The 23,126-nt window shown below is 38.4% G+C and overlaps 1 protein-coding gene, 2 long non-coding RNA genes and 1 pseudogene across 6 annotated transcripts; all 4 read right to left on the bottom strand.

Annotated features, from left to right (window-relative positions):
* Positions 1 to 2,949: 2,949 nt before the first annotated feature.
* On the bottom strand, positions 2,950 to 10,528 carry LOC149036990 (lactadherin-like). 3 transcript variants are annotated; one of them, XM_089188242.1, is made up of 9 exons: positions 8,874 to 10,528; positions 8,145 to 8,196; positions 6,922 to 7,294; positions 6,539 to 6,704; positions 6,020 to 6,345; positions 5,561 to 5,699; positions 4,904 to 5,229; positions 4,529 to 4,667; positions 2,950 to 4,256 (listed from the first exon to the last, which is right to left on the bottom strand). In XM_089188242.1, coding segments are annotated over exons 2-9 (1,479 nt in total). In that variant the 5' UTR covers positions 8,147 to 8,196; positions 8,874 to 10,528; the 3' UTR covers positions 2,950 to 4,248. The 3 variants fall into 3 exon arrangements, with proteins under 3 accessions (XP_089044368.1, XP_089044370.1, XP_089044369.1); XM_089188244.1 differs by lacking the exon at positions 4,529 to 4,667; XM_089188243.1 differs by lacking the exon at positions 2,950 to 4,256 and having other exon boundaries at positions 4,521 to 4,667.
* Positions 10,529 to 12,358: 1,830 nt separating this feature from the next.
* LOC149036989 (uncharacterized) lies at positions 12,359 to 13,070 on the bottom strand. Its single transcript, XR_016180829.1, has 2 exons — positions 12,693 to 13,070; positions 12,359 to 12,559 (listed from the first exon to the last, which is right to left on the bottom strand). It is a non-coding gene; the product is annotated as an uncharacterized LOC149036989 (long non-coding RNA).
* Positions 13,071 to 15,938: 2,868 nt separating this feature from the next.
* On the bottom strand, positions 15,939 to 17,062 carry LOC149036988 (uncharacterized). Its single transcript, XR_016181318.1, has 2 exons — positions 16,278 to 17,062; positions 15,939 to 16,144 (listed from the first exon to the last, which is right to left on the bottom strand). It is a non-coding gene; the product is annotated as an uncharacterized LOC149036988 (long non-coding RNA).
* Positions 17,063 to 17,067: 5 nt separating this feature from the next.
* On the bottom strand, positions 17,068 to 23,126 carry LOC113681606 (lactadherin-like; annotated as a pseudogene). Its single transcript, XR_016181317.1, has 10 exons — positions 22,833 to 23,126; positions 22,485 to 22,550; positions 21,787 to 21,889; positions 20,746 to 21,115; positions 20,363 to 20,528; positions 19,789 to 20,114; positions 19,298 to 19,436; positions 18,659 to 18,984; positions 18,267 to 18,405; positions 17,068 to 17,982 (listed from the first exon to the last, which is right to left on the bottom strand). The product of XR_016181317.1 is annotated as a lactadherin-like (transcript).

The raw sequence follows: 23,126 nt of genomic DNA, 5'->3' as shown, positions 1-23,126 counted from the left end.
TTTAGCGTAGAACGGCAGTTTGGTTGGCATGCTCTGTAACAATCCATCACTTTGGTCACTGAGACATTTGCAAACACGTGACCAACTAGGGCGTGCCCATCCACCATGTTCCTTCCAATAATGAAGTAGAATGAGACGAGACACTTGTCGTCGCCACAGGAGCCCGTGGTGAATGGAAATATGAATCCAGCGGTTATGAGCAATGGAATTATGCTGTGGCAAAGGCAGGTAGGCCAAATTTCCCTGAGATATGATACAATTTCATTTAAGTTTACTTCAATGGGTAACATCTTATATAATGGTATAATATTTATAATAATAAGTCATCTGTGTTCTATGACTGAACGGACCCACGGAACCATGGAATCTATCAGTTAACTTTTTAACTTCCAGAAGCGATTAACATGTAACTTCTCCCTACAATATTCATACACCAATCAGGAAACAGGTAATGAGATTACTAAAACTTATCAGTTAAAGGTTATTATCATGATATATAATACCGAATTCTTGTCACTAAATTGCAAGGAAATGTGTAACAGCTAGATGGGAGAATTAGTAATCAGATCTTGGGAGTTAAAGGGCTAAGGAGAAATGTTGATTTGAATATTTCAAAGAACGTCCGTTCTGAAGATTTCAAAGCTGGCTGGGTGTGCTCGATAATCATAGAAAATCGATCTACGGACTCTGAACCTAAACGCGGTATTTTTTTTAAAGGAAATATGTTATATTGAATTATTTTCACCTCAGCTGTCATGGAGGACGTCGAACTAAGAGAACCGCCGAGGCTTTCAGACTAATAAACGTTTCATAATACCATTCATTCAGATTCCCGTTGCCTGTTGCGATGTACTCCTTAAACTCAGCTCCTTTTTTTTGGGTTTTTTTTGTCTCTGGCTTCAGCCCTCAGGTTAATTTTTCTCACTAATGAGTTACAAGGCATAAAAAGTCAGAAACTGCAGGAAAATTTAGTGAAAAATCAAGCCAATGGAACAAGCGACAGCCAAAGCTTCTCTTAGTTATATTGAAGGGATATCTGTCAGATCTGCTTTTACTCCATGTACTCTAAAATTACCAATATCCTGTTCTACTTACATTTCAAGCTGGTCAGCGTCACAGGATAACTTTTTCTTTTGGCTTGGTCTCACTTCAGTTCTAAAAAATAATTCATAGATTATCAATTTAGTTTCACAAAATTGAGACTGTGTCATTTGAAATTTAATCACAATTTAAAACTAACTGAAAGTACATGCACCTGAAATAAATGAACTTATTTTCGAGGGCGCAATAACAATAAATTTTCACTAAAAAAATTGCTGAACTTGCCACTAAGTTAAAACACCTGCTCCTCTCCGAGCGATCGAGTTTTCTTTACTTTCTCTTTTGATATAAGTTATTATATCCAAGTTTCTTAACTTACTACGGGTGTTTTTAAAACTTAGAGAAAACATTTCGAAAGATAAAATTATTTAAGGCACATGTCAAGCCACATTTTGACTTTTCACTCGAGCATGCCTTCATTTCTGACTCAGACCTAAGGTGTTACTCATTTCTGTAAACATACTGCTTTAAGATAACTTTGTTCATTTTTTTATAGAAATAAAGTGGAGGCCTACCTTTATCTCAAAGTCTTCAAAACTGGTGTTTATTCGAAAAAACGTATCGAGTGACTGTTCAAGTCTTTGGTCTAAATCTTCTTTTACTGCAATAACAATCATGGTCCAAACAAACTTAATGACTCCACTAAATTCTTAAACGATGTTTATGACGGCAAGAGATGGTGAATAATTTATGGGCCGATGGTTGGCATATGCATCTCGTGCATCAATATTTCAAGGTTTTCTAATTTTCCCTTTTTTTGAGAAATCTAATTCTTGTCAAATTTTTCAATTTTGTTTTATCGTACGAGATTTATAGAGAGTTAACCACTAATAAAAGTAACAGATGTCTCGGTGTCTTAATTGCACCATTGTGAAGGTGACGGGGGAAATATTGAAGAGACTTATACATTGCAAAGAATTTAATATTATGACAATGGACGCGCGCCGACAATAATGTGAGGATTAAAAGTATACTTTCGAGCTTATCGAGTTTCATTGGACATTTTATCACCAAGTTCAATTAAAGCATTTATCGTACTTATCAAAAATCACAATTTTTACTGAATTGCTGTTTCATCGTACCAGATTTATAGACGGGTAACCACTGTAGAAGTAACAGACGTTTCGGTGTCTCCATTATACCATTTTGAAGGTGACTGAGGATTACGGTTCATGGCCCAATGCAATGCAAGTGCTTGAAATATTACACTGACAAAAGTAATTGTCATGGTTACGTTATCAGTCAACTCATCTGAATCCATGTATCACGTTTAATAACAATGATGAATAGGTAAAATCATCCTTTTAAGGATATCTACCTTTACAAATAAGATTTGTAAATTCGATATTTACTGCTTAACAATAAAGTTATATAATATAACGAAAACACTTTTTTACACATTTAAGTATGACCGAAAGGCGAGTGCAATTTGAAGTCTTTGAAAAACTTGAGATAATTGATCACCTGCTGACTACCAGTTAATAATTAACAGACAAAATGTTGACTCTCTTTTCCTCCATTAGGCTTGCGTGCGTAAAACTCCTTTCTTTGCTTCATTCTTTTAACATTTTCGTCATGGTCCCTTTGAAAAAGCCCAGGACCTTTATACCTTCGGTCAGTTGTTTTTACTTTTCTGGTAGTTTTTGTTGTTTGCATTTAACTTCAAACTCTGGAGAAAAACATTGTTACTTTCACTCAAACTGTCCGCCACTTTAGGCTTGCGTGCGTAAAACTCCTTTTCTTTTTGCTTCATTCTTTCAACATTTTCGTCATGGCCCCTTTTAAAAAGCCCATTACGAGAAATAGGATTAACAACTTTAAGGTTCACGTATCGCGAAAAGCAAGGAATTCACAGTTAACGGGGTTTTTATTTCGTATTTTCACAGGTCATGTCACATTAATTTATTCCGCATCACACCCCGTCTACAATGTATATCTTTTATTACTATACCTACCATGACTCAAATTACACACAACACACTACTACCCCACCCGCCTTTCCAGTCACTACTTGGGAAAAATGAATAAAACGGTTAATACATGTTAAATGAATAACTCTTCGCTTAAAGAGCTCATGAATTTTTTGATTACAACTTTGCAGCTTAGAACTGCTAAGTCTTTGAATGATTTCCCATTTTAACACGATGAAAGGGAGCGAGAAGAGGTACTCAAATATTTCTCTAAGTCAGTTTTGCATTAGGTTATGTTGTTGTTTGGGCAAGTTAAAGCCTGGTGGTATTGCCCTTCAACGAGAATTATTTTCTTAAATGCAGCAGTTTATTGTTATTTCTTTTGGCGATGAAACTCTATTAGTGGACAGTTTTATTTAAGCTGGGTGTTTTACTACAGTACCAGTTATTACGTAACTATGTAATTTTTACATAATTTTGGCGAGCGAGTGCTTAGAATTTTCTTAAAAATTATGGCCGCCATCTTTGATTTTAATGACCGCGGAAGGCTGGAGAAGGAAAGAAATTTGTGTCAACGGGGCTGTTGTCGGTCAAAATTAAGAAGAGGGGTAGGGGTGGAGAACTGAAGATTACCCCCCTACCTCCAACATCCATTATAACTCCAAATCAAAGCTTACAACGTTCGCTCACACTAATTAGACGCCTGCACAGCAGGCAAGATGTGACTGAGGCGTGCAGTAAATATGAACAGCACTCGCGTAGCTTTAGATGCTCTCACTTACGCTTCGAGTAACTTTGGCGCATCTTTCATGCTTTCAAAACTCAAGCTAAGTTGTTTTCGGCCACGCCTCGAGCAATCTTTCATCTCATTTTAAATCTTCTGCTGTGCTTCATATCTCAATGTACAAAACTCGGTTTACTAATGAAACGGCTATGAATTGGTGATACTTATAATGTTACATCAACAGCATCCACCGTAAGAGACATAAGTTTCTTTCCCTCGGTTAGAAATTCACTCTTGTTTTTCTTAAAGCCGTCTTTGTAACAAATTCACCAAGCAATCTTTTATCTCTCTTTAAATCTTAAAATGTGCTTCATATATTAATTAACGCAAACTGACGCATGCACCAATCGTTAACAGTTGAGTTCCATTGTGTAAGATTGACAGCATACTCAGAAGAGATCATAAAGAGATCTTTATTTTCCTTCCCTGGTTTTGCAATCCTCTCTTGTTGCTTTAGATACCTGTTACGAAACAAAAGCATGACTAAAGATTTGCTACACAGCACTGTGGAAAACGTTTCTATAACACCAAATAACTCACTGTAAAATGTCTCCGAAAATCAGGTCTTAAGAATATGCGTGCTAACAAAATCCGCAAGCTAATTTGTATAAGGCGAGGCTGCTATGTTAGCTTGTCAGGAGCTTGTCACGCAGTATAAACGAGCGTCACTGTTTCCATAAGAAAATTTAGGCAGAATTACACGATATTACGGCCCTTAAAGATTCTTAAATACCTTGGCAACCATACAGCTCCACTCTCATGGCTATCCACACGTGCCAAGTCAATGGTCGGAAACGAATGCAACGCGCCATGATTGGGGGAATAAGGTCATGGAACACCACAGTGGTACCATCTGTGTTTCCAGATAATTCCTTTAAACAACATATATATGTTATTGACCAAGTCTGTGGTCAACATGACTTGGTATTGGCCGAGCTTCTGTTTTTTGGGCATTTTCATGGACCGAGACAAATTTTCCTTTTTCTTATTGCCCACTTTTTTCATATTGCCCACGACTGCCAGCTGTTTAATAACCACCCATTTCAAAGTATCTAAATATATTTTCAAAACCAACTTCATGTAAAGACCATTAAGCACAATGACTAACCGTTATACTTTGTCCTCGCTCTTTGTAGTACTGGAAGGTCGACCCGTCGCTACTGTACAGCAAATTATATTTAGTCACCCAGTGAGTGAGCTGGTATCTTCCTTGAGTTGCCACGCGAGTCACGCCGTGTTGCGTGACCAAATCAATCTGGAGCCACTGATTTGCGTCTGATGTTGATGGTTCCCAGGCCTCGTTGTGTACATTTTGAACTACTTTATTGTGGAGTCTGGCGTAAACAGCAGCGTGGTATATACTATACTGTGACGAGGCACTAATTTGACCGTCAAGGATTGCACGGCTTTCCATACCGAGGGCGCGGTGACAATCTAAACGTTGAACGAGTCGAAATCGTTATTGTCAATATACAGTTGGTGTATAGAACTCAAGGTGTAACCATGCAATTGTATGTGGTGCTTTAGCTGAAGTAATGGCGGGGTAAAATACATTCTTTTTAGATCTACTCAATAGAACATCGACTCACCTACTTATAAAATAATACGATACTGATGACATAGTGAAAATTCTGGAAAAAAGATCTGTTGTACACAGAATCACAACATGTAATAACTTTACTGAAGAACGTAAAGTTTCGAAAAGAGACCATGGTGCTCTTTTGATTCGACTAGTAAGGCTTGCTAAAACAAAAGTCTCTATTACCATGACAAGCGTACAGCTCCACTCTCATGGCTATCTGCCAGTGCCAAGCCAATGGTCGGAAACGAATGTAACGCGCCATGATTAGCGGAATCAGGTCATGTGACACCACAGATGTACTGTCGCTGTTTCCTGAATATTCCTTAAAGAATATAGAGATGCCGTGAAAAAATTGTTACTATAGTAACAATAGCTCTTGTTGACCTTGTACATGTGTGAGGCTTTCGTTTCGTTTCATCTTTTGATCGAAACTGATTTAATGAAACATGTATCGCACTGTTTTGGAGTCTGTATTGGAAATTCAATTACTTAACCATACTTTGACCAAAGCAGACTATTATAATCTCAAACAGGTTTGCAGATAATGAAGCGATGATTGGCTGAACAAAAACTTTCGCATTAACCTACCACATAAAGCGTGAAAAATAAACTGCAAGTCCAAATATCTGCTCAATGACTAACCTTGCTAAAATTTTTTCCTCGCTCTCTGTGAAACTGGAAGGTCGACCCGTTGTTACTATACTGTAAATGATATTTAGTCACCCAATGCGGACCATCTGGTCTTCCTTGTGTTGCCACGCGTGTCACGCTGAGTTGCGCGACCAAATCGATCTGAAGCCACTGATTGGCATTTTTCTTTGATGGTTCCCAGACCCCGCCGCTATTTGCGCTTGCTTGTTTGTGAAGTCTGGCGTTAAAAGCAAAATGACGGGAATTCCATATAGTAGAGGCGCTTATTTGTCCGTCAGTTATTGTTCGGCTCTCCATGCCAAGGGCACCCTGACACTCTAAACGTGAACCGCATTTCAAATTGGTATATGAATGAGTAAGGTTAAATAGTCCGTTAAGAGTCATAATTTAATTATAAGTAATTATCTGTCATCTGCTCGATTAATCTAAGATTCGATTAAGTTGCAGCATGAAAAAGATAGCTCACAGAATGTGAGACTGTAGTTGCATTATTGATCAAAACTGTTTTACCCTGCTCACAGATTTGGCCAATAAATCCCGAACAGTCGCAGATGAATCGTTTTCCGGTCTCCTGACAGTTTTCTCGACATGTTCCTCCATTGAGACACGGTTGATCTTTGCAACAATTGTTGGAACACTGAGTGCATCCAGACGATGCTGAAACTGCAGAATTGCTCTGAGACAACAAATCAGTTGATTTGATTTTTTAGCATGGATTGGCAGAATAAGACTCTCTCTGATAATTCGTATACATTATAAGCTTGTCATATACGAACCTGATTTATGGTATGAATGAGAATTTTAATGAGAACAAAATCCTGACTGGAAACTTTTGAAAATACTCTCATATTTTGAAAAGAAGTTATTCACGCCGGCTAATCATCATTTCTCACCGCTATGTTGTAGCGAACAACCAGATCGTAGTACTGAGAGTCTTCCTTTGCCATCAAGGCACCGGGCTTTAGGTGTCGGTTTTCCTCATTCAGTTGACAGTTATCCTGGTTGGAATATTTCAAAAAGTTGAACGAGATACAACGGCAGTTTGGTTGGCATGCTCTGTAACAATCCATCACTTTGGTCACTGAGACATTTGCAAACACGTGACCAACTAGGGCGTGCCCATCCACCATGTTCCTTCCAATAATGAAGTAGAATGAGGCGGGACACTTGTCGTCGCTGCAGGAGCCCGTGGTGAATGGAATTATGAATCCAGCGGTTATGAGCAATGGAATTATGCTGTGGCAAAGGCAGGTAGGCCAAATTTCCCTGAGATATGTTACAATTTCATTTAAGTTTACTTCAATGGGTAACATCTTGTATAAAGGTATAATATTTATAATAATAAGTCATCTGTGTTCTATGACTGAACGGACCCACGGAACCATGGAATCTATCTGTTAACTTTTTAACTTCCAGAAGTGATTTCCATGTAACTTCTCCCTACAATATCCATATACCAATCAACAAACAGGTAATGAGATTACTAAAACTTATCAGTTAAAGGTTATTATCAGGATATAACACCGAATTCTTGTCACTAAATTGCAAGAAAATGTGTAACAGCTATATGGGAAAATTAGCAATCAGATCTTGGGAGTTAAAGGGTTAAGGAGAAAATGTTGATTTGAATATTTCAAAGAACGCCCGTTCTGAAGATTTTAAAGCTGGCTGGGTGTGCTCGATAATCACAGAAAATCGATCTACGGACTCTGACTCAAACGCAGTATTTTTTTAAAAGGAAATATGTTATATTGAATTATTTTCACATCAGCTGTCATTGAGTGACGTCGAACTGAGAGAACCGCCGAGGCTTTCAGACTGAGAAACGTTTCATAATACCATTTATTCAGATTCCCGTTGCCTGTTGCGATGTATTCATTGAACTCAGCTCCTTTTTTTTGGGTTCTCTTTGTCTCTGGCATCAGCCCTCAGGTTAATTTTTCTCACTAATGAGTTACAAGTCATAAAAATTTATAAGCTGCAGGAAAATTTAGTGAGAAATCAAGCCAATGGAACAAACGACAGTCAAAGCTTCTCTTAGTTATATTGAAGGGATATCTGTCAGATCTGCTTTTACTTCATTCACTGTAAAATTACCATATCCTGTTCTACTTACATTTCAAGCTGGTTAGCGTCACAGGATAGCTTTTTCTTTTGGTTCGGTCTCACTTCAGTTATGAAAAAAAATTCATAGATAATCAATTTAATTTTACAAAATTGAGACTGCGTCATTTACAATTTAATCAATTTTTATTTAATTTAACACGAACCTGAACTAAATTATCACATTTTCGAGGACGCAATAACAATAAATTTTCACTAAAAGATTGCTGAACTAAGTTAAAACACCTGCTCCTCTCCGAGCGATCGAGTTTTCTTTACTTTCTCTTTTGATGTAAGTTATTATATCCAAGTTTCTTAACTCACTACGGGTGTTTTTAAAACTTAGGGAAAACTGTTCGAAAGATAACATTATTTAAGGCACATATCAGGCCACGTTTTGACTTTTCACTCGAGCATGCTTTCATTTGTGACTCAGACCTAAGGTGTTACTCATTTCTGTAAAGATACTGCTCCTCTCCGAGCGATCGAGTTTTTTTTAAATTTCTCTTTTCGTGTTAGCTATTATATCCAAGTTTATTAACTTACTACGGGTGTTTTTAAAACTTAGGGAATACTGTTCGAAAGATAACATCATATAAGGTACATGTCAAGCTAAGTTGTCACTTTTCACACGAGTATGCCTTCATTTCTGACTCAGATCCAAGGTGTTACTCATTTCTGTAAAGATACTGCTTTAAGATAACTTTGTTTATTTTTTTATCGAAAAAAAGTGAAGGCCTACCTTTATCTCAAAGTCTTCAAAACTGGTGTTTATATTATTTGGTCTAAATCTTCTGTTACTGTAATAACCATCATGGTTCAAACAAACTTATTGACTCCACTAAATTCTTAAACGATGTTTATGACGGTGAATAATTTATTGGCCGATGATTGGCATATGCATCTCGTTCATCAATATTTCAAGGTTTTTCTAATTTTCCCTTTTTTTGAGAAATCTAATTCTTGTCAAATTTTTCAATTTTGTTTCATCGTACCAGATTTATAGAGAGGTAACCACTAATAAAAGTAACAGATGTCTCGGTGTCTTAATTGCACCACTGTGAAGGTGACGGAGGAAAATATTGAAGAAACTTATATATACATTGCAAACAATTTAATATTATGACAATGGTCGCGCGCCGACATTAATGTGAGGATTAAAAGTATACTTTCGAGCTTATCGAGTTTCATTGGACATTTTATCACCAAGTTCAATTAAAGCATTTTGCATACTTATCAACAATCACACTTTTTACTGAATTAGGCAGAAAGAAGTAAACGTGTCACAAGGTTGCTAAGGGACTGGTCATAATTTAAAGCCTGGGAGGGGAGGGGAGTGTAGTTGGAGGAATTTGGTTGTGTTACGTTAAAAATTTACCTGAAATTCTTATGATCTCCTCCTCATTGGCAGTTAATTGGGCGGTTACCTGGCGGTCAAATTTTAACAGTCCTACTCTGTTGGTGACGACTAATCCCCCCCTCCCCTGTGTTTCCAATTAAATTGATCATCGTTATCACACAATAACGTAAACCGAAGCCGGTCGGATCTATGATTGGTGCAAAACTGTTTACCAAGTTTTGTTATCCGATATTTTTTCGGTCTCGTCGTTTGTATTATCCTTACATGGTCAAGGAAGGTACTTTCCTTTGAGAAGTTGCCTGTGTTTTTGGTCCTCGGGAACAATGTGTACCTTTTCTCATTTTAAGCGAATTCTTGTTTGTCAGCCTTTCCCATCTGGTTTCTTCATTGATCTTCCTCCAAAAAAGGATTGAGGCTTATAAAGTTTAGCATGACATGAATTTGCATGAGGGTTTGGATAGAATTAACTAACGAGCCACAAATTTCCATTATTAAACGGAAAACTGAAAAAAATTTTGAGAATTTGAGCAGCAATTGACTACGGCACTTAAAACATTATACTGATAAAATTAATCATCATGGTTACGTAATCAGCCAACTCATCTGAATTCAAGTACCACGTTTAAGTAATCTTTCAACAATAAAAATGTAAAATCATCCTTTTAAGGATATCTACCTTTACAAATTAAAATTTGTAAAATATGATATTTACTGCCTAACATAAAGTGAGATAATGTAACGACAACACTTTTTTACACATTTAAGTATGACCGAAAGGCGAGTGCAATTTGAAGTCTTTGAAAAACTTGAGATAATTGATCACCTGCTGACTACCAGTTAATAATTAACAGACAAAACTTTGACTCTGTTTTCCTCCATTAGGCTTGCGTGCGTAAAACTCCTTTGTTTGCTTCATTCTATCAACATTTTCGTCATGGCCCCTTTGAAAAAGCCTAGGACCCTTATACCTTCGGCCAGTTTTTTTTACTTTTCTGGTACTTTTTGTTGTTTGCTTTTAACTTCAAACTCTGGAGAAAAACATTGTTACTTTCACTCAGACTGTCCGCCACTTTGTCTAATTGCGCTGTTGCCACTTTCCTGTCAAAACGATTCAAATTCAATTTTCTTCTCCGTATGGCATCAATTGACATATTCTCAGTCAATCTGTATGCGGAAATTGGTGCATATATCGAAGCTCTATTAATGGACAATTTTATGTAAGCAAGGTGTTGTACAACAGTACCAGTTACCCCGGCTTTATGAACGCTGTAATAGGAAATTGCAAGTTACTTCATGATATGAAGCAAAAAGGAAGCCAAAATTTTGGCTCAATTTGGCTACGGTATAAATATGTGATCATGCCTGTTTGACAAGCTTCCGTGGACGGTATTTTAGGCTCGTTTGCTCTCGTCAAATTACGAACCAAGTTTACCTGATATGCCCGCCAAAGAGTACCCAAAAGATAGGATTTGATTTAAACATCAAACTCGGCTGCATATAAGGATCGGCAAAATTGATTAATATTTCCCTAAAAAAATAACGTACCTCGCTTCAGTTTTCGGTTTCTTTGTCATCGGTACGGTTCTTGCGTCGATTGGCAAAGATCTTTTGGAGAGTCTTGGGTCCTCTGCTTTCTCGAAGGTAGTCGAGTGAAGTGAAGTGAAGTGTGGTGCGGGAAATTTCTTTTTACTCAACATTAAAACTACTGCGTTGAAATTGCTATCAAGCAGTCGCTCAATTGTCAACCGAATGTTCATCAAGATTTGAAGCAATCTTGAAGTATTAAAGCACTCAAGAAGATAAAGTTTCTCGAATTTACACGGCTTTGAGTTCCGGAATAACTCTTAAAAACTTTTAGTGCCCTACACCCTTCATAACATACTTCATACCTCGATGAACAGACGCTGACGCTAAAGGGAAGTTGAACAACAGAAGCCACCGCACCGAATTGAAGTTTCCACTTTATTCTTAAACAATACAGACTCGTTTCGGGGCTGGGTTTTCGTCTTATGGCCTTCTAGGCCGTTGCTGAAGCAAACTATGTACAACTGTTTCAGTATTCTCCGTCCTGAAAAGTATGCTATCAACCGGAATTAGCAAAAAGGATATCAATGATAACTAGACCCTGTGAGCAGGGTAACTGGGATACCTGGATGGTACTGGATCCTTGGAATCAAGTGTAGTGATACTACGGGTATCGGACTAGTATACTGAAATAGTGCGCTCGAGTCTGGCCAAGGGCATACACCTATTTCAAAACATAGGCATGGTATGCATGCAAGAGTTTCTTTTTTGTAGGGTGGCTGGATTACTTGAAACATTGTGAGTGATGTCTACATTCTTACAAAAGGAAAGAAGATTATTAATGTGGGAAAGAACGAAAATGTCGAATTACCTCACTCACAGGTATTTTGTGGTAGATAATGTGTGTTTTGCGAATAAATGTAACCAAAAATAAACTGTATTTGTGCCACGGATACCTGTCAGTACAAAATGCAGACCGGATACAAAATATAGACTGCAGACTGCATACAAAATGCAGACTAAGACTCTGAAGAGTTTTTACGTCTAATATATAATAAAATGTCATCTTGCAGCTTACCGAGCGTCACGCAATCGCTTTTCTGCGATCCGCCTTCACGATTATTTGCACTATTGTGAGATATTCCTGACCTATTTCTTGATGAAAATCGATCGCAATATTACTTCAAGCCTTCAATATAGTCTTCTTACTTTGCGCGCGAGTTGGTTGTTGTGATGTCTGTACAGATTTTACCAACGTAATAAAAGTAGATGACGTGAATAATAGTGATGGTAAAGCAAGCTTAAAACGGCAGAAATCGCCAGAAAATACAACGGATACACAGGGTATGAGTAAGTTTTATTGATTTTACGAGAAAAATGTTCATATTTCGAAATATTTATGGTTGTAAATCGACCATATTTCGTTTCCTGTACAATTCCTTATAACGTGCAGTTCCTCTCGTAACTTAACACCGAGTCACACAACGCGTGACGTGTTCATGAATTAATCGTTGGCTTTTTCTCGAGACGTGACCTTGGGCTGCCTGTGACAAAACAATTGCGTAAACAATATTTAACATAATAACATTATACACAAAAAAACACAGGGTTTTGGATCACGTATTTATTAAAAAAGAATATCCATACAACTACAATGAAAACAAACATAAGATTCACCTTTCTGATCGTGAAATTAATACCATTCGCACTGTTATCGTAGCTACGTTCCCTGGCATCAAGTGAATCCAGCATGACGTCTTTCTTCACTAGCAGTTTGCATCCATTTGAATTTTGTTCTTCAGTCTCACGGTAGTAGTGTTGTTCAATAGATTGCATAGAGTATATGCAGTTTGGTTTCAGATTTCAGATTTTGCTTTTTACAACGAGTTTACGTTTTTAACTAAGACATTGGCATACTTGGCATTCAAGACATACAAGGCATTCAATGCTCTCATGGCTTTCAAGCGTTCGCGATTCTGTCCGATCCAAAAATACCGCTCAATAACATCTTTTTGTGTGGATTAGCCGCGAACAATACGACTTGCGTATGCGTCTAAAAGTGTTTTGAGCGTTTGCCCCATAATGCTCCAGATGATCGTAATCCAATTACGTTGAAATACAAAACGACTGACAAAATAGTTTTATGAGCAAAAATCTCGTGTTCGTCATGTGACCCGGCCCTGTCCGTGCATGACAACGTCAATCATCATCTAGATAACACGCGTGATCAGCATGTGAACACCTCATTGGATCACAGTTAGTTGTCATGGTGTTGAGGGCCCAATGACCTCTGGGTACTATTGCGCAATTTTTCCATTTTGTGGCGGAGGAAAAAAACAAAAGAAAACTAGACCCTGTGAGCAGGGTAACTGGGATACCTGGATGTTACTGAATCCTTGGAATCAAGTGTAGTGATACTACGGGTTTCGGACTAGTATACTAAAATAGTGAGCTCAAGTCTGGCGAAGGGCATACACCTATTTCAAAACATAGGCATGCTATGCGTGCAAGAGTTCCTTTTTTGTAGGGTGGGTGGATTACTTGAAACATTGTGAGTGATGTCTACATTCTTACAAAAGGAGAGAAGAATATTAATGTGGGAAAGAACGAAAATGTCAAATTACCTCACTCACAGGTATTTTGTGGTAGATTATGTGTGTTTTGCGAATAAATGTAACCAAAAATAAACTGTATTGGTGTCACGGATACCTGTTAGTACAAAATGCAGACAGCAGACTGCAGACGGGATACAAAATATAGACTGCAGACTGCAGAGTAAGTACAAAATGCAGACTAAGAATCTGAAGAGTTTTTACGTCAGGTATATAATAACATGTCATCTTACAGCTTACCGAGCGTCACGCAATCGCTCTTCTGCGATCCGCCTTCACGATTATTTGCAGTATTGAGGAATATTCCTGGCCCATTTCTTGATGAAAATCGATCACAATATTATTTCAAGCCTTCAATATAGTCTTCTTACTTTGCGCGCGAGTTGGTTGGTGTGATGTCTGTACAGATTTTATCAACGTAATAAGAGTAGATGATGTGAACAACAGTGATGGTAAAGCAAGCTTAAAACGGCAGAAATCGCCAGAAAATACAACGGATACACAGGGTATGAGTAATTTTTATTGACTTTACGAGAAAAATGTTCATATTTCGAAATATGTATCGTTGTAAATCGACCATACTTCGTTCCCTGTACTATTCCTTATAACGTGCAGTTCCTCTCGTAACTTAACACCGAGTCACACAACGCGTGACGCGTTCATAAATTAATCGTTGGCTTTTTCTCGAGACGTGAGCTTGGGCCGCTTGTGACAAGACAATTGCGTAAACAATATTTAACATAACAACGTTATACACAAAAAAACACAGGGTTTTGGATCACGCATTTATTAAAAAAGAATATCCATACAACTACAATGAAAACAAACGTAAGATTCACCTTTCTGATCGTGAAATTAATACCATTCGTACTGTTATCGTAGCTACGTTCCTTGCCATCAAGTGAATCCAACATGTCGTCTTTCTTCACAAGCAGTTTGCATCCCCTATAGTTATGTTCTTCAGTCTCACGGTAGTAGCGTTGTTCAATAGATTGCATAGAGTATATGCAGTTTGGTTTCAGATTTCAGATTTTGCTTTTTACAACAAGTGAACGTTTTTCAACTAAGACATTGGCATACTTAGCATACAAGGCATTCAAGGCTTTCATGGCTTTCAAGCGTTCGCGACTCAATCCGTTCCAAAATTACCGCTCAATAACATCTTTCAGCGTGGATTAGCCGCGATTAATACGACTTGTATATGCGTCTGTAAGTATTTTGCGCGTTTGCGCTATAATGCCCCAGGAGATCGCAATCCAAATACGTTGAAATACAAAACAACTGACCAAAGAGTTTTATAAGCAAAATCTCGTGTTTGTCATGTGACCCGACCCTGTCTGTGCATGACAACGTCAATCATCATCAAGATAACACGCGTGATCAGCATGTGAACACCTCATTGGATCACAGTTAGTTGTCATGGTGTTGAGGGATAACACGCGTGATCAGTATGTGAACACCTCATTGAATCACAGTTAGTTGTCATGGTATTGAGGGCCCAATGACCTCTGGGTACTATTGCGCAATTTTTCCAATTTGTGGCGGAGGAAAAAAAAAAAAAAAAAACTAGACCCTGTGAGCAGGGTAACTGGGATACCTGGATGGTACTGGATCCTTGGAATCAAGTGTAGTGATACTACGGGTGTCGGACTAGTATACTGAAATAGTGCGCTCAAGTCTGGCCAAGGGCATATACCTATTTCAAAACATAGGCATGCTATGCATGCAAGAGTTCCTTTTTTTGTAGGGTGGGTGGATTACTTGAAACATTGTGAGTGATGTCTACATTCTTACAAAAGGAGAGAAGAATATTAATGTAGGAAAGAACGAAAATGTCGAATTACCTCACTCACAGGTATTTTGTGGGAGATTATGTGTGTTTTGCGAATAAATGTAACCAAAAATAAACTGTATTTGTGCCACGGATACCTGTTAGTACAAAATGCAGACCGGATACAAAATATAGACAGCAGACTGCATACAAAATGCAGACTAAGACTCTGAAGAGTTTTTACGTCTAATATATAATAACATGTCATCTTGCAGCTTACCGAGCGTCATGCAATCGCTTTTCTGCGATCCGCCTTCACGATTATTTGCACTATTGTGAGATATTCCTGACCTATTTCTTGATGAAAATCGATCGCAATATTACTTCAAGCCTTCAATATAGTCTTCTTACTTTGCGCGCGAGTTGGTTGTTGTGATGTCTGTACAGATTTTACCAACGTAATAAAAGTAGATGACGTGAATAATAGTGATGGTAAAGCAAGCTTAAAACGGCAGAAATCTCCAGAAAATACAACGGATACACAGGGTATGAGTAAGTTTTATTGATTTTACGAGAAAAATGTTCATATTTCGAAATATTTATGGTTGTAAATCGACCATATTTCGTTCCCTGTACAATTCCTTATAACGTGCAGTTCCTCTCGTAACTTAACACCGAGTCACACAACGCGTGACGTGTTCATGAATTAATCGTTGGCTTTTTCTCGAGACGTGACCTTGGGCTGCCTGTGACAAAACAATTGCGTAAACAATATTTAACATAATAACATTATACACAAAAAAACACAGGGTTTTGGATCACGTATTTATTAAAAAAGAATATCCATACAACTACAATGAAAACAAACATAAGATTCACCTTTCTGATCGTGAAATTAATACCATTCGCACTGTTATCGTAGCTACGTTCCCTGGCATCAAGTGAATCCAGCATGACGTCTTTCTTCACTAGCAGTTTGCATCCATTTGAATTTTGTTCTTCAGTCTCACGGTAGTAGTGTTGTTCAATAGATTGCATAGAGTATATGCAGTTTGGTTTCAGATTTCAGATTTTGCTTTTTACAACGAGTTTACGTTTTTAACTAAGACATTGGCATACTTGGCATTCAAGACATACAAGGCATTCAATGCTTTCATGGCTTTCAAGCGTTCGCGATTCTGTCCGATCCAAAAATACCGCTCAATAACATCTTTTTGTGTGGATTAGCCGCGAACAATACGACTTGCGTATGCGTCTAAAAGTATTTTGAGCGTTTGCCTTATAATGCTCCAGATGATCGTAATCCAATTACGTTGAAATACAAAACGACTGACAAAATAGTTTTATGAGCAAAAATCTCGTGTTCGTCATGTGACCCGGCCCTGTCCGTGCATGACAACGTCAATCATCATCTAGATAACACGCGTGATCAGCATGTGAACACCTCATTGGATCACAGTTAGTTGTCATGGTGTTGAGGGCCCAATGACCTCTGGGTACTATTGCGCAATTTTTCCATTTTGTGGCGGAGGAAAAAAACAAAAAAAAAAAAGACAAAAAAACAAAGGCATTTTATGACTGGGCTACCACAGGTATCCCAGTAAAAAAAAAGACGACAAAAAAACAAAGGCATTTTATGACTGGGCTACCACAGGTATCCCAGTAAAAACGTAGCATCAGTCTGTTTATTAAACGACGACATTGACGATGATGACCAGCTAATTAAAAAGTCATGGTGATTTGTGGTTGCTTTTCTCAAAAAGCTTTCAGTTTTTTCCTTATTTATGCCTCAGAACTTTTGCGTTTAAATATTTTAAGACAATTAATTCTTAGGAACCGTCCACCATCTACTGCCTGAGGGGGAGGGGGCTGAGCCCCGATAAAATTGAAATTAACCTGATCCCCTGAAGGCTCTTAATATTCCTTGTTTTGTTTTTCTTGTGCGTCATCTTAACTACAGCGTTGAACTGTTAAAAGACGATTGGTTCTTTCGTCAGCTTAACGAAATTATGGCCGCCATCTTTGATTTTAATGGCAGCGGGAGGCTGGGGAGAGAAAGAAATTTTTACCAAGAAGGTGGTCGTCGGTCAAATATGAGGAGAGGGGTAGGGTTGGGAGGTGAAGATTACCCCCTACCCCGACCGTCCACTCTAACTCCAAATCAAAGCTTAGCTCACACTAATTAAGGCAAGATGTGACTGTGGCACGCAGTAAATTTGAACAGCACTCGAGTAGCTTAAGATGCTCTCACTTACACCTCTAGTAACTTTGGCACACTTTGGATCAAAACTTTGGATCATAACTTTGGATCAAAAGTATCCACCATAAGTTTCTTCCCCTCGCTTAGAAATTCACTCTTGTTTTTCTTGAAGCCGTTCTCGTAACTAATGCACCAAGCAATCTTCTATCTTTCATTAAATCTTACAATGTGCTTCTTATATCAATTAACGCAAACTGACGCATGAACCACTCGTTAACAGTTGAGATCCATTGTGAAAGATTGACAGCATACTCAGAAGAGATAAGAAAGAGATCTTTATTTTCCGTCCCTGGTTTGGCAATCCTCTCTTGTTGCTTCAGATACCTGTTACGAAACAAAAGCATGATTAAAGGTTTGCTACACAGCTCTGTGGAAAACGTTTCTATGACATCAAATAACTCACTGTAAAATGTCTCCAAAAATCAGGTCTTAATAACAAAACGTTCTCACTTGAGCACTAACAAATCCGTAAGCTAATTTGCATAAGGCGAGGCTGCTATGTTAGTTTTTCACGAGCTTGTCACGCAATATAAACGAGCATCACTGTTTTCATAAAGAAATTTAGGCAGAATTACACGATATTACGGCCTTTAAAGATTCTAAAATACCTTGGCAACCATACAGCTCCACTCTCATGGCTATCACCCGGTGCCAAGCCAATGGTCGGAAACGAATGTAACGCGCCAGGATTGCTGGAATAAGGTCATGTGACACTACAGTGGTACCATCTGTGTTTCCAGATAATTCCTTTAAACAACATATATACGTTATTGACCAGGTCTGAGGTCAACGTGGCTTGGTATTGGCCGAGCTCCTGTTTTTTTTGGGCATTTTTATGGACTGAGACAAAGTCGAAGTCTATCAAAACGCAAAAAAGAACGACGCGAGTCTTTTCATATTGCTCACGGCTGCTGGCAGTATAATAGCCATCCATTTCAAAGTATTTAAATATATTTTCAAAACCAATTTCATGTAAAGATCATTAAGCACAATGACTAACCGTTATACTTTGTCCTCGTTCTTTGTAGTACTGGAAGGTCGACCCGTCGCTACTGTACAGCAGATTATATTTTGTCACCCAGTGATTAATCCTGTATCTTCCTTGAGTTGCCACGCGAGTCACGCCGTGTTGTGTGACCAAATCAATCTAGAGCCACTGATTTGCGTCTGATGTTGATGATTCCCAGGCCTCGTTGTGTACATTTTGAACTGCTTTATTGTGGAGTCTGGCGTAAACAGCAGCGTGGTATATACTATACTGTGACGAGGCTCTAATTTGACCGTCAAGGATTGCACGGCTTTCCATACCGAGGGCGCTGTGACAATCTAAACGTTGAACGAGTCGAAATCGTTATTGTCAATATACAGTTGGTATAGAGAACATTAGGTGTAACCGTGCAATTGTGTGTGAGGCTTTAGCTGAAGTAATGGCGGGGTAAAATACATTGTCTTTAGATACATTTAAGAGAACATCGACTTTCCTACTTACAAAATGATACGATACTGATGACATAGAGAAAATTCTGTTAAGAATCATAACATTTAATAACTTTATTGAAAAACGTAAAGTTTCGAAAAGAGACCATGATGCTCTCTTGATTCGACTAGGAAGGCTTGTTAAAACAAAAGTCTCTATTACCATGACAACCATACAGCTCCACTCTCATGGCTATCTGCCAGTGCCAAGCCAATGGTCGGAAACGAATGTAACGCGCCATGATTGGTGGAATCAGGTCATGTGACACCACAGATGTACTGTCACTGTTTCCTGAAAATTCCTTAAAGAATATAGAGATGCCATGAAATATTTGTTGCTTTAGTGACAATAGCTGGTCTCCCTTGTTGACCCTAGACATGTTTGAGGCTTTCGTTTCGTTTTATCTTTTGATCGAAACTGTCCTGATGAAACATGTGTCGAAATATTTTGGTGTCTGTATTGGAGTTTTAATAGCTTAGTCATACTTTAACCAAAGTAGACACTTAAGCTAACACAAATTAATCATAATCTCAAACAGTATTTTTTTGCAGATATTGGAGGCAATGATTGGCTGAACCAAAATTTTCGCACTAACCTACCACATAGCCCATAAAAAATAAACTGCAAGTCCAAATACCTGCGCAATGACTAACCTTGCTTACGTGTTTTCCTCGCTCTCTATGAAACTGGAAGGTCGACCCGTTGTTACCATACTGTAAATGATAGTTAGTTACCCAATGCAAACGATCATGTCTTCCCTGTGTTGCCACCCGTGTCACGCTGAATTGCGTGACCAAATCGATCTGAAGCCACTGATTGGTGTTTTTTATTGATGCTTCCCAGACCCCGTCGCTGTTTGTGCTTGCTTGATTGTGAAGTCTGGCGTTAGAAGCAACATGACGGGAACTATATCTGGTAGAGGCGCTTATTTGTCCGTCAGTTATTGCACGGCTCTCCATGCCAAGGGCGCCCTGACACTCTAAATGTGAACCGCATTTCAAGTTGGTATATGAATGAGTAAGGTTAAATAGTCCGTTAAGAGTCATAATTTAATTATACGTAACTATTAATTATACGTAACTATCAGTCCTCTGCTCGTCTATCAGGGAGATTCCAGAAAGGAAGGGAACCTTTCAATTGATTTAAGACTCGATTAAGTTGCAGCATGGAAACGATAGCTCACAGAATGTGAGACTGTAGTTGCATTATTGATCAAAACTGTTTTACCCTGCTCACAGATCTGGCCTATAAATCCCGAACAGTCGCAGATGAATCGTTTTCCGGTCTCCTGACAGTTTTCTCGACATGTTCCTCCATTGAGACACGGTTGATCTTTGCAACAACTGTTGGAACACTGAGTACATCCAGACGATGCTGAAACTGCAGAATTGCTCTGAGACAATAAATCAGTTGATATGATTTTTTAGCATGGATTGGCAGAATAAGACTCTCTCTGATAATTCATATACAGTATAAGCTTGTCTTATCCGAGCCTGATTTATGGTATGACTGAGAATTTTAATAAGAAAAAAATCCTGACTGGATACTTTTGAAAATATTCTCATATTTTGAAAAGAAGTTATTCATGCCGGCTAAACATCATTTCTCACCGCAATGTTGTAGCAAACGACCAGATCCTAGTACTGAGAGTCTTCCTTTGCCATCAAGGCACCGGGCTTTAAATGTCGGTTTTCCTCATTCAGTTGACAGTTATCTTGGTTGGAATATTTCAGGAAGTTGAAGGAGATACAGCGGCAGTTTGGTTGGCATGCTCTGTAGCAATCTATCACTTTAGTCACTGAGACATTGGCAAACACGTGACCAACTAGGGCGTGGCCATCCACCATGTTCTCTCCGATGACGAGGTGGAATGTTGCGAAACAGTTGCCGCTAATGCAAGAGCCCGCGATGAATGGAGTAACGAATCCAGCGGTTATGAAGAGTGAGATGAAGGGACGAAACAAAACTTGGAAACTTCCCCTAATGAATTAAAGTTTCATGAAAAGTGAAGGGTTTTGTTTCATAATGATCATCACCATGCATGGATCGGCCTTTACAAGCTGTCATATGACTTCTTATCTGACTCTGCATCCATCTCCTGCGACTAAATTTTTCATAACGGAAAGTTTGGCATGCCGCAAAATTCTAGCACAAAAATGTTTCTTTTAAATCGCCATATCAGTTATCATATTCAACATTAGCACGAAGCGTCATACTGAATTATGTAATCTGTAATTTTTTTAAGCTATGGGAAAAAAAACCTTTAAATGTCTTACAAACGACCAGAAAGGATCTTCCTTAGAATAGTTAAAAAAAAAAGAAGTTTTGGTTGTCGTTCATATCCCCACGAGATCCGGCACGGCACTGGAATTGACCAGCTGGTCGATTCCTAGGGTCTCTCGCCTAGTAATATCTTGAGAGATCCTAGGCGGGAGACTCGAAAGATCCTAGCGCGGCACCGGAAGGATTCTGGTGAGATCTCGGTGTGGTGTACAACCGGGATACCAATAACCCTGTCTTAGGCGATGGACGCTTTACATGGGGTCAATTTTCACTATTCCTCATGAGAGATGGCTTAGAGTTCGACTCCGTAGGAATTGATGAAATAAATTAACGAGTTCTATTAATCAAGCTCTTTGTATTATACTTACATCGCCAAGTAATTGTTTTCGTCAAACAGGTTAAAATTGTTTTTCTTCCTTTGAGAACAATTTTCTTCATCTACCCGGACTTCGCAGCTGGTTCCTTGGTTTTCTTCCCAAAACGCAAAGAGAAATTAAGTTCTAGCATGACATTAACATATAGATGGGATTCACTAAGAATATCAATAAATTGCCAAGAGTTGAAAAATTAACCGACAAAAATTTGGTGAGAGCTGATCCTGGCATCTTCTCAAGGTATAATCTTTAAGTCTATAAACTCAATCGAGAAGCAGATGCAGTCTTAAAAATAGCACACATATTAGTACTATACCAATGCCAAAGAGCTCTCCAGGTCCCAGTTGTTTAAAGGGAAAATAACGCTATTCAACGGATAAAAAAACAAAAACACAAACCGGACTAAGTACATTCGACTGACAACAACCTTTCACTTGACTCTGATGATGACTTCCGCTCAGGTTATCGAAACGTCAGTCACCACTACCGACAACAGTCCTTCTCAGGACTACACTCACCCGGACGATCAAACTACACTATTACAGGATAAATCGCCATCCAGCGGATAGGCGTAAGCAAAGTGTGTCATCATGCATTGGAAAGAGATTTATCCAGTGGATAGTGTTATCTATCCTTCGAACAACCAGGTCTAGGGCGAGAATTTGAGGCCAACGTGTTTTAAAAAAACTCACTCCAAATGGTCTAAGATGATGGTTACGTAATCAACCCACTCGTCTGATTCTTTTGATGTATGAACACTGAAAAATCGGGAAATGTTAACGAACATCATTTAAAAGGATAAAATAAAACTTATAGAATTCGGTGCAATCATGTATCGGATAACCTGAGTCCTAAATGAATTAACTTAGTAACTTAGCCTCTAAAAAGTCGCAAAACCCCTCGAATACTACTTTGAATCGCTAAAGCAATATGAGTTTGTAAACACGGATCAATCACCCCTAATATTTTACTTGGCCTGTAAAGAAAGCACGGCAATGACTTTCAAATCATTAAAATGAAAAACAAGAAAGGGCTGGTACCTTACGCCGAGAAATGTCTCCTTTTTAAGAGCGACTACCTAAGACTGGTCAAGATTGGTCCAACCCTGTTTTTTGTTTGTTTGTTTCTTTATCGAGCGGTGTACTCGGTTATTTAAAAAATTCCCTTAATAAATAATTGATAACCTTTAATTAGGGGTAACAATTAGGGGAAACGAATGATATCTTGAATTAAAATCGCGAGGCTCGTTAAAAATTTTCACCCAATCTCGATTGAACTCTCGTCAACGATGGCGACGAGTCTTAGAGTTTGGCAATTTTTTGAAAATTCTCCAA

This window comes from Pocillopora damicornis, chromosome 11 (genome assembly GCF_964200805.1).
Source record: "Pocillopora damicornis chromosome 11, jaPocDami1.2, whole genome shotgun sequence".
In the NCBI taxonomy this organism is placed as follows: Eukaryota; Metazoa; Cnidaria; class Anthozoa; order Scleractinia; family Pocilloporidae; genus Pocillopora; species Pocillopora damicornis.
Note: the sequence above shows the minus strand (reverse complement) of the source record. Positions and strands in the feature narration are given on the sequence as shown.

Bases quoted from the DNA above. Each gene is read 5' to 3' on its own strand.
- LOC149036990 (XM_089188242.1), bottom strand. The intron at 6,705-6,921 runs GTGAGAAATGAT...TTGTTGTCTCAG, and splicing joins TTGTTCGCTACAACATAGCG to AGCAATTCTGCAGTTTCAGC. The intron at 6,346-6,538 runs GTAAAACAGTTT...GTTCACGTTTAG, and splicing joins TGGCCAAATCTGTGAGCAGG to AGTGTCAGGGTGCCCTTGGC.